Genomic DNA, 12,128 nt, shown 5'->3' with positions numbered 1-12,128 from the left:
TTCAGTCGTGTCTGACTCTGTGCAACCCCATAGATGGCAGCCCACCAGGCTCCCCCGTCCCTGGGAGTCTCCAGGCAAGAACACTGGAGTGGGTTGCCATTTCCTTCTCCAATGCATGAAAGTGAAAAGGGAAAGTGAAGTCACTCAATCGTGTCTGACTCTTCGAGACCCCATGGACTGTAGCCTTCCAGGCTCCTCCGCCCATGGGATTTTCCAGGCAAGAGTACTGGAGTGGGTCGCCAGTGCCTTCTCCAAAAGCATTACATGAAGTATCATATTACTATTGCTCTTGTTGCTGCTATCCTATGAAGTGTGAGCAGTGCTGTGTAGGTTGCAGTATACTGAACTGTCAGTAAAGACTCAAATTCTCATCACAGTTTTGTCAATCAAACTACTATGCAACATTGGGAAACTAACGTGGCACTCTGGACCTTGGTTTTCTCATGCTTAAGTTAGCATCAAAGTCAGAATGACTTGAGCATATGGACTGTATGGACAATAACTATTGGGAGTTCCAGAAGAGGGAAAAATCAGTGAGGTTTATTCACAAGATCAGCAGAAGAAAAAGCACGTGGAGTAAAACACGGCCAGTAGCTCTCCTGGCAAAACAATTTTAAGAATATATCCTGTTGGGTCAGGAAGCTGATGGACACAATGTTCAAAAATCATTTATGACCAGACTAACAATAGTAACTATAGTTGCTGAGTTAGAGGCACCCAGCTTCAGAAAGCCTTGGGCTCATGGAACTTTTGGGGTAAAAGTCAAGTTGACATTCAGAGTACAGGCTGAGAATAGTGCTGTTCTTATTTGATGTTGTGTCCTTACTTTATTGATGTTAAATTTTCATTTCAATTAAAGTGTCAGGATCATGCCTCAGAACTTAACTTGGTTAAACCCCTAAACTGTTGAAATAGCCATGTTTACTTTCTCGATAATTCTTAGTTTTAAACCCTTCAACCTAAGTTGAAATCTTCAGACTTAGGTCTACTTTTCTTTTTTTTTTAAATTTTCACTCCTAATACCAGGCACTTCAGGCACTGCGGAATCTGGAGCCCTGAACTGGTAAAACTACCCCAGTCCTTCTCAGTGTGCCCTGAGCATGATTTTTAAGACCACCCACTGTGAAATTTACAAACATTATTTTCTGCTGCAAAGCCAGAGCTCTGAGCTGTCAAAATTCATTCCTGGTTTCGAGTTCAACTCAACTCTACTTTGACAACATGTCCTGTGCTAGCACTGCTGGGTAGATAAATTGTGTGAGAAATAGCACTCAGACTCTCAAAATGATTACAGGCTGGTAGCAAAGATAGAATAGGTACATATAAAATTATTGGAAGACAATGCAGGGGGCAATATTGTCCACAGAGACACTCTGTTCCTGGTGAGATTTTAAAAGAACGCTATTAGTGACACTTAGAAAAGGCTTTATGAAAAAAGGTCAGAATTAGAGGACACCAGCACAAATGTTACACAAAAAGCAGAAGATATGTGTTGGACTCGGTGATTACATTTCTCAGGATTCAAGAAATAGAGCTCCATCCCTGATCCCCATTTCCTGAGCTTTTGTGGACACACTATTTCCCTGATGAAGATGAGATGGTCATCTCACTGTCAGACAGAGGGACATCCTCTAACACAGGAGATTTAAAGAGATGTTGCTCATGTTGGCTCTACCTTTTTGTGCTCAGAGGTGGGAGATAGGACGCCTGACCTGTCCTGATTCATCTACATCCCTGACATGCAAAGGAACAAAGTGTTGTGTTAGTCACTCAGTCGTGTCCAACTCTTTGTGACCCCATGGTTTGCAGCCCACCAGGCTCCTCTCTCCATTGGATTTCCCAGGCAAGAATACTGGAGTGAGTTGCCATTTCCTCCTCCAGGGGATCTTCCCAACCCAGGGACTGAACGTGGGTCTCCGGCTTTGCAGGCAGATTCTTTACTGTCTGGGCCACCAGGGAAGCCCCAAAAGAACAAAAGGGGCAGGATATACTCCTTAACAAGAGGCATGCTTGTTAAACAGAAAGCCTCAACCAGGGCCTCAACCTACAAAAAGCAAACTTTGCCACAGATAGAATTGGGAAATCAACTCCATCTACAGCAGTTGACTCTTACAGCCAAAAATAATCCCCACTGGGCCTGCCCCAGGCCAGATGCCCCCATGAACTGCACACTTCTGGGGCCTTTTCAAGTACTAAAAGAAGTTCTGCTTCTGGTATCGAGGAATGATCCTGACTCCACACCACATAACAGCTATAAGCCTGGGGAAAAGTGCAACACAAAGCTTCTTTAACAACTAAGCCCATAGGCAAGCAATTCCAAAATGAATTTTTTTAAAAAACATTATGTGTATATTTGTTCATAAACCTAAGGTCAAATTACTGGCTTTCCTGGTGGCTCAGATGGTAAAGAATCTGCCTGCAATGCAGGAAATCCAGGTTTGATCCCTGGGTCAGGAAGATCCCTTGGAGAAGGAAATGGCAACCCACTTCAGTATTCTTGCCTGGAGAATTTCATGGACAGAGGAGACTGGCAGTCTATAGTCCATGGGATTGCAAAGGTCAGACATGACTGAGCGACTAACACTTCATTTCACTTCACTTCAAGACCAAATTATAATTACAAAGGAGAGTATGCAGGACTATGTAAGGTAATATGTTAGAATTTTATGTTCTGAGAGTCTCATGTAGTAAAACCGTTAAAAAACAGAGGGAGCCTGGAAAGGATATAAGTAAAAAGTAAAGTAAGTTCATTTATTCCCTTATAGGAATTAACTATGTAAGGAAGTAAAAGGATATTACTTTAAAATAGCTTTAGTGGAGGGAAATGGAGGGAAAGAAGAGGTTATTAGATTATTTCAGTGTTGAGTCAATAGAGGAAGAAACCCAGAGATAAAAATTCCAAATCTAGCATTTTACAAATGTGTATGTGTGAATATGCACTCAGTTGGGTCCAACTCTTTGAAACCCCATGGACTGTAGCCCACCAGGTTCTTCTATCCATGGAACTTTCCAGGCAAGAATATTGGAGTGGTTTGCCATTTCCTACTCCAGGGGATCTTCCCAACCCAGGGATTGAACCCACATCTCTTGTGTCTCCTGCATTGGCAGATGGATTCTTTACCACTGTGCCACCTGAATGAGGAAACACTGAAAGCTTTCCTGCTAAATTCAGAAACAAGACGAGCACTGTCTCTTCTTTTATTTAATACTGTTTTGGAACTAATGCAATTAAATAAGAGAATGCATCTAGAGGAATAAGAATTGAAATGAGGGCGGTTCTCCGTGGGGCGGGCGCAGCCGGGGAAGCTGCTAAAGGAGCAGAAGTACGACCGGCAGCTGAGGTTGTGGGGTGATCATGGCCAGGAGGCTCTAGAATCTGCTCATGTTTGCCTAATAAACGCAACAGCCACAGGAACTGAAATCCTTAAAAATTTGGTGCTACCAGGTATTGGTTCATTTACAATTATTGATGGAAATCAGGTCAGCGGAGAAGATGCTGGAAATAATTTTTTCCTTCAGAGAAGCAGTATTGGCAAGAACCGAGCTCAAGCTGCCATGGAATTCTTACAAGAATTAAATAACGATGTCTCTGGGAGTTTTGTGGAAGAGAGTCCAGAAAACCTTCTAGACAATGATCCTTCATTTTTCTGTAGGTTTACCATTGTGGTTGCAACTCAGCTTTCTGAAAGTACATTACTACGTTTAGCAGACGTCCTCTGGAATTCCCAAATCCCTCTCTTGATCTGTAGGACATATGGACTAGTTGGTTATATGAGGATCATTATAAAAGAACATCCAGTAATAGAATCTCATCCAGATAATGCGTTAGAGGATCTACGACTGGATAAGCCATTTCCTGAACTGAGAGAACATTTTCAGTCTTATGATTTGGATCATATGGAAAAAAAGGACCATAGCCACACTCCATGGATTGTGATCGTAGCTAAATACTTAGCACAGTGGTATAGTGAAACCAATGGACGAATACCTAAAACATATAAAGAAAAAGAAGACTTCAGAGATTTGATTAGATAAGGAATTTTAAAGAATGAAAATGGGGCTCCAGAAGATGAAGAGAATTTTGAAGAAGCTATTAAAAATGTGAATACAGCACTAAATACAACTCAGATCCCAAGCAGTATTGAAGATATATTTAATGATGATCGCTGCATAAATATCACCAAACAGACTCCGACATTTTGGATTTTAGCTCGTGCCTTAAAGGAATTTGTGGCCAAAGAGGGTCAAGGAAATCTACCTGTTCGAGGCACAATTCCTGATATGATTGCAGATTCAGGCAAATATATAAAACTTCAAAATGTTTACCGTGAAAAAGCAAAGAAAGATGCTGCTGCTGTGGGTAATCATGTTGCCAAATTGCTTCAGTCTATAGGCCAGGCACCAGAGTCCATTTCAGAGAAAGAATTAAAATTACTCTGCAGCAATTCAGCATTTCTTCGAGTGGTGAGATGTCGATCCTTAGCTGAAGAATACAGCTTGGATACAGTTAACAAGGATGAAATTATTTCCAGCATGGACAATCCAGATAATGAGATAGTATTATACTTAATGTTACAGGCTGTTGATAGATTTCATAAACAGCATGGTAGATATCCAGGAGTGTCTAACTATCAAGTTGAAGAAGATATAGGAAAGTTAAAGTCTTGTCTCACTAGCTTCCTTCAGGAATATGGATTATCTGTAATGGTGAAAGACGATTATGTCCATGAATTTTGCCGATACGGAGCTGCTGAACCACACACCATTGCTGCATTCTTAGGGGGAGCTGCTGCTCAAGAGGTTATCAAAATAATCACCAAACAATTTGTAATTTTTAATAATACTTACATTTATAGTGGCATGTCACAAACTTCAGCAACTTTTCAGTTGTAGAATAAGCACCCTATAGTGTGTTAATGACTGAAACTGTAATTGTCTTCAGTTTGTGCCCTAGTCTATCAAGTTCTGCTAGGGAGAATTGTTAAATTGTTTCCTTAATAAACATTTTTCTCATTTGTAAAAAAAAAAAAAAAGAATTGAAATGAAAGAGGAAAAACTATTTGCATGTGATATCATCTTGAAAATTGAAATGAATCAAAGGGAAAACTACTACACATAATAAGAAAACTTAGTAAAGTAGCAGGTACTAAAATTATCTTATAAAAAGAAACCCAATTAGAAGTCTAATGAGAGAGAAAAAAAACCCATCTCAGTGTAGCAGTATAAGATAAAAGGCCTAGATACAAACCTAAAAAAAATGCCCAAAATCTGTATCAGGAAAATGATAAAACAATCAGAAAGAAGCAGAAGTGGACTTGAACAAATGAAATGACTCAACATCCTAAAGATGTCAGTTTCTTTATAAGATAATTTGTAAGCGTAATACAATCTCAATAAAAATAGCTTTAGATAATTTTTTTGTCTTGAGTCAATTGGAAGCAAGTTGTTTATAAAGTTCATTTGGAAGAATAAACAAAGAAGGATCACCAGGAAAAATCTTAAAATGAAGAGCAATGGCTACATGGGTAGAAAGGGGCTAGTCACATCAGAATTCAACTCTACTCTAAACTTCTATGATAAAATGTTTTGATATCTTTATGCATGGACAGAAAATGCATATCTGGAAAATGACCCAGATGTGAACATTTTATTACCTGAATATTTAGCATTTCAAAGTGGGGAAAACAGAGTATAAGATTACTGTATAACCACAGAGGAAAAGATAAAGATCAGATCCATTGCTCATACTGTATATTCCAGAATAAATTTCAAATGGATTCTGACATTTGATGGGGAACACATGTACACCCATGGCTGATTCAAATAAAAAGCCAAAAAATAAAAATTAAAAATAAATAAATAAATGTAAAAATTAAATCATATGGGTAATTGAAAAAACTATGGGTAAGTTCCTCTACAGTCTTGGAATCAGAAAAACCTTTCCGTTACTTAAAACCCAGAAGCAATAAAAATACGGATAATTTTATTATATAAGAAATTTTTTAAAAACATTTGCAGGGCAAAAAAAAAAATTCTAAGAAAAGAACAAACACAGATGACAAAGTAGGAAAAACTATCTACAACTTATTCATAAGCAAAGGCTTCATGTCCATAATATGCAGAGACTTTCTACGAACGGAGGCCCTCCGCACTTTAAAAGATTTAACATGCAATAAAGATAAGACAGAATGATCTCTGTTCGTTTCCAAGGCAAACCATTCAATATCACGGTAATCCAAGTCTATGCCCCAACCAGTAATGCTGAAGAAGCTGAACTTGAACGGTTCTATGAAGACCTAAAACACCTTCTAGAACTAACAGCCAAAAAAGATATCCTTTTCATTATAGGGGACTGGAATGCAAAAGTAGGAAGTCAAGAAACACCTGGAGTAACAGGCACATTTGGCCTTAGAATGTGGAATGAAGCAGGGCAAAGACTAATAGAGTTTTGCCAAGAAAATGCACTGGTCATAGCAAACATCCTCTTCCAACAACACAAGAGAAGACTCTACACATGGACATCACCAGATGGTCAACACCGAAATCAGATTGGTTATATTCTTTGCAGCCAAAGATGGAGAAGCTCTATACAGTCAACAAAAACAAGACCAGGAGCTGACTGTGGCTCAGATCATGAACTCCTTATTACCAAATTCAAACTTAAATTGAAGAAAGTAGGGAAAACCACTAGACCATTCAGGTATGACCTAAATCAAATCCCTTATGATTATACAGTGGAAGTGAGGAATAGATTTAAGGGCCTAGATCTGATAGATAGAGTGCCTGATGAACTATGGAATGAGGTTCATGACATTGTACAGGGGACAGGGATCAAGACCATCCCCATGGAAAAGAAATGCAAAAAAGCAAAATGGCTGTCTGGGGAGGCCTTACAAATAGCTGTGAAAAGAAGAGAAGCAAAAAGCAAAGGAGAAAAGGAAAGATATAGGCATCTGAAAGCAGAGTTCCAAAGAATAGCAAGAAGAGATAAGAAAGCCTTCTTCAGCGATCAATGCAAAGAAATAGAGGAAAAGAACAGAACGGGAAAGACTAGAGATCTCTTCAAGAAAATTAGAGATACCAAGGGAACATTTCATGCAAAGATGGGCTCGATAAAGGACAGAAATGGTCTGGACCTAACAGAAGCAGAAGATATTAAGAAGAGGTGGCAAGAATACACAGAAGAACTGTACAAAAAAATGGCTTCATGACCCGGATAATCATGATGGTGTGATCACTCATCTAGAGCCAAACATCCTGGAATGTGAAGTCAAGTGGGCCTTAGAAAGCATCACTACGAACAAAGCTAGTGGAGGTGATGGAATTCCAGTTGAGCTATTTCAAATCCTGAAAGATGATGCTGTGAAAGTGCTGCACTCAATATGCCAGCAAATTTGGAAAATTCAGCAGTGGCCACAGGACTGGAAAGTGTCAGTTTTCATTCCAATCCCAAAGAAAGGCAATGCCAAAGAATGCTCAAACTACAGCACAATTGCACTCATCTCACACGCTAGTAAAGTAATGCTCAAAATTCTCCAAGCTAGGCTTCAGCAATACATGAACCATGAACTTCCTGATGTTCAAGCTGGTTTTAGAAAAGGCAGAGGAACCAGAGATCAAATTGCCAACATCTGCTGGATCATGGAAAAAGCAAGAGAGTTCCAGAGAAACATCTATTTCTGCTTTATTGACTATGCCAAAGCCTTCGACGGTGTGGATCACAACAAACTGTGCAAAATTCTGAAAGAGATGGGAATACCAGACCATCTGACCTGCCTATTGAGAAATCTGTATCCAGGTCAGAAAGCAATAGTTAGAACTGGACATGGAACAACAGACTGGTTCCAAATAGGAAGAGGAGTATGTCAAGGCTGTATATTGTCACCCTGCTTACTTAACTTCTCTGCAGAGTACATCATGGGAAACGCTGGACTGGAAGAAACACAAGCTGGAATCAAGATTGCCGGGAGAAATATCAAGAACCTCAGATATGCAGATGACACCACCCTTATGGCAGAAAGTGAAGAGAAGCTAAAAAGCCTCTTCATGAAAGTGAAAGAGGAGAGTGAAAAACTTGGCTTAAAGCTCAACATTCAGAAAATGAAGATCATGGCATCTGGTCCCATCACTTCATGGCAAATAGATCTGGAAACAGTGTCAGACTTTATTTTGGGGGGGCTCGAAAATCACTGCAGATGGTGACTGCAGCCATGAAATTAAAAGATGCTTACTCCTTGGAAGAAAAGTTATGACCAACCTAGATAGCATATTCAAAACAGAGACATTACTTTGCCGACTAAGGTCTGTTTAGTCAAAGCTTTGGTTTTTCCAATAGTCATGTATGGATGTGAGAGTTGGACTGTGAAGAAGGCTGAGCGCCAAAGAATTGATGCTTTTGAACTGTGGTGTTGGAGAAGACTGTTGTGAGTCCCTTGGACTGCAAGGAGATCCAACCAGTCCATTCTGAAGGAGATGAGCCCTGGGATTTCTTTGGAAGGAATGATGCTACAGCTGAAACTCCAGTACTTTGGCCACCTCATGCAAAGAGTTGACTCATTGGAAAAGACTCTGATGCTGGGAGGGATTGGGGGCAGGAGGAGAAGGGGACGACCGAGGATGAGATGGCTTGATGGCATCACGGACTCGATGGACATAAGTTTGGGTGAAGTCTGGAAGTTGACAGGGAGGCCTGGTGTGCTGTGATTCATGGGGTCACAAAGAGTCAGACACGACTGAGCGACTGAACTGAACTGAACTGAACTGAACTGAAAGATAAGAACTTAGAGTTTATAGGAAAAAATCCAAATGGCTTCTAACCACAGGAGAAGTTGATTAGCCTTATTCATAACAAGAGCAAAGCAAATGAAAACTACACTGATACCACTCAGTCATAAAAAAGAATGAAATTTTGCCATTTGCAACAACATGGATGGTCTTGAAGGGTATTATGTTCAATGAAATAAGTCAGAGAAAGACAAATGCTATATGTTATCATTTATAGGTGGAATCTGGAAAACAAAACAAACTAGTGAATATAACGAAAAAAGAATAGACTTCCAGATATAGAAAACAAACTAGTGGTTACCAATGGGGAGAGGAGAGTAAGGAGGGGCAGTTTAGGGTAGGGGATTAAGAGGTACAAGCTTCTATGTATAAAATAAATGGAGTACAAGAATATATAGTATAGCACAGGAAATACAGCCAGTATTTTATAATAACCACAAAGAGACTATAATCTTTATAAATTGTGTTGTACACCAGAAACTTATATAATATTATAAATTGACTATACATAATTTAAAAAATTTTTTTTAATTTTAAACTATACAATGAGGTACTATCTCCCATCTGTCAGGTTGATAAAAATCTCAAGTGTGACATCATATTCTGTTGAAAAGCTAGTGGGAAGGCAAAACAATAGAACCTCTATAATGAAGAATTTGACAATATCTAGCAAAATTTCTTTGGTGTCTTCCCTGGTGGCTCAGAAGGTAAAGCATCTGCCTACAATGCAGGAGACCTGGGTTCAATCCTTGGGTTGGGAAGATCCCCTGGAAAAGGAAATGGCAACCCATTCCAGTACTCTTGCCTGAAAATCCCATGGACAGAGAAGCCTGGTAGGCTACAGTCCATGGGGTTGCAAAGAGTCGGACATGACTGAGCAACCTCACAGTTCACAGCAAAATTTCCAGAAATCAAGGAAGCTGTCAAAGACTGCTAGAGTCATGTCAAGTGGATGCAGAAGCCAACTTGAAGAGGCTCCTACTAGCCAAAGTTGGGATTATCCAATTACCAATAAGAACAATTACAGTTAATTGAAACACATTGTTTACACCTACAATTTCATTATAATACTTAAAAAAAAGAATCTTTATTGATCACACTTGGAAATCAACTCATTCTTTTTAAAATGGGTAATAAAAGGAAAGAGTCAAGAATTTATTTTGCTTTTCCTATAGTGACTCAGACAGTAAAGAATCTGCCGGCAATGTAGGAGACCCAGCTTCAATTCCTGGGTCGCTAAGATCCCCTGGAGAAGGAAATGGCAACCCACTCCAGTATTCTTGCCTGGAGAATCCCATGGACAGAGGAGCATGGTGGGCTATAGTCCATGGGGTCACAAAGAGTCAGACACGACTGAATGACTAACACTATACAAACCAATGAGGGGAAGTTGATAAGGGAAAGTCTATATATATTAAGGATACTAACTCTTTGTTTGCAAATAAATTGCAAATATTTTTCTTTTTCATTTTTCTTATAGTAATTTTTTGATATGCAAGTTTTTAGAATTTTTTATGTAATAAAACAATTTTTCATATTGCTTCTCGGTTTTAAGTCATTGTTACAAAGGTTTTCCCTACTCTAAAATTAGGGAGGAATTCACCCATTTAAAAACATACTTGTATGGTTTAATTTTTTATATGTAAATCTCTGGTCCATTTAGAATCTCTCACATAGTCCACGTGTCTACTGCTCTTGGAGCGCTTTTCAATCCATTTAGCAATTTAATTGCCCTTCCCTTCCGTAATCTGGGCTTTCCCAGGTGGTGTTAGTGGCAAAGAACCTGTCTGCCAATGCAGGAGACTTAAGAGACCTGGATTCACTCCCTGGGACAGGAAGATTTCCTGGAGGAGAACATGGCAACCCACATTAGTATCCTTGCCTGGAGAATCCTATGGACAGAGGAGCCTGGCAGGCTACAGTCCACAGGGTCGCAAAGAGTCGGACTGAAGTGGCTTAGCACACATGCACCCATAATTCACCTAGGAGACAGGGGCACTGAGTAACAGTAACTCCTATGTTCTAGCTTCTATGTTCCAGCAACAACCATTCTCCTCCCTTCCTCCAGGTGGTCATATATTCATCTCCTTTTGAGTGGGAAATAAATTGTGTCATCTTGCCTTTTAAAACTTTAGCTCTCTAGACTTTGGCTCTTGATATTTAAAGCCAAGCAATATATGTGTGTGTATATATATACATATATATATATATTTTTTTTTTTTTAATCTAAAGCTTCAGCTTTTAAGATTTTTGTTCATGTCAAGTTCAGATTTCATCAGAAATCCAGTGGACCTTTTTGTTCTAGCTCCATCAATCTGCTCCCTGAGAACACTGTAATAAAAGCTCTCAGTGTACTCTGAATGTGAGTGAGAAGAATGAGAAAAGGAAGTCTGGGGATAGAGGCAGGGACTTAAATTCTAAACACGTGAATTATTATATTCATCACTAGAACAACTTTGGCCCCTCCCTTCTCATGCTCAAATCTGGCCCCATCCTGCTCCCTCTGAGGTTTTGTCTGCCCCCGTCCCCCAAGCCAAGACACACACCACCTTCAGAACATTGCTGACAACCCAGTTCCTCCAGGGAATCTTCCCAGACTACCCTGCTTCACAGCAGCAGCCCTCCCCACAGGATTGGTGTATCCAGAGAAGGTTTCTCTGCAAAACTATTTCAGGCCTCTGGATTTCTGCAGAGGCAGGCTGCAAGGTAACCTGTTTGCCTGTGGGCCACTAGGCCATTTGAGCGAAATCAAAAAGAAGGCTTTGGGACTGACAGGCTTTCTGAACATAGCAATATGAGAAGACTTAAGAAGGAGTGAGGCTACTCCAATTTGCGTTAGTGAAAAGTGTTACAGAACCAAGCTTGGGCGCACGCACCCACACACAGTAAGGCCAATCTACTGACATCGGCTTGTGGTGAAGGACATTCCAGCATTTATTGCTGGGCACCAGTCTAGAAGTCCAGGCTTCCCTGGTGGCTAGACAGTAAAGAATCTGCCGGCAATATGGGAGACCTGGGTTCTATCCCTGGGTGGAGAGATCCCCTGGAGGAGGGCATGGCAACCCACTACAGCATTCTTGCCTGAAGAATCCCTATGAACAGAGGAGCCTGGCAGGCTGCTGTCCATGGGGGTCACAAAGAGTAGGACTCAACTGAGTGACTAAGCCCACACAATCTAGAAGTCCAGTGCTGCTGGTGCCCAAAACACCTGAACTCCCTGACGGGTTTCAGGAAAGCATTTTAAAGGCAAGTTGAAGGAGTGAAATCCCAGGTGTGTGATCAGTTCATGCACGGTGCTCTCATTGGTTGATGGTGACGTAACAGGGGATGTCAAGGAGGTTAAT

At 40.3% G+C, this 12,128-nt stretch overlaps 1 protein-coding gene across 1 annotated transcript; it reads left to right on the top strand.

The window, feature by feature from the left end:
- The first annotated feature begins 3,316 nt into the window (after nucleotides 1-3,316).
- On the top strand, nucleotides 3,317-5,022 carry LOC114117249 (NEDD8-activating enzyme E1 regulatory subunit-like). Its single transcript, XM_042229158.2, is given in 1 exon segment — nucleotides 3,317-5,022. A coding segment is annotated over 1 exon segment (1,338 nt). The 5' UTR covers nucleotides 3,317-3,555; the 3' UTR covers nucleotides 4,894-5,022.
- Nucleotides 5,023-12,128: the final 7,106 nt, after the last annotated feature.

The sequence above is a fragment of the Ovis aries genome, chromosome 12, assembly GCF_016772045.2.
Source record: "Ovis aries strain OAR_USU_Benz2616 breed Rambouillet chromosome 12, ARS-UI_Ramb_v3.0, whole genome shotgun sequence".
In the NCBI taxonomy this organism is placed as follows: Eukaryota; Metazoa; Chordata; class Mammalia; order Artiodactyla; family Bovidae; genus Ovis; species Ovis aries.
Note: the sequence above shows the minus strand (reverse complement) of the source record. Positions and strands in the feature narration are given on the sequence as shown.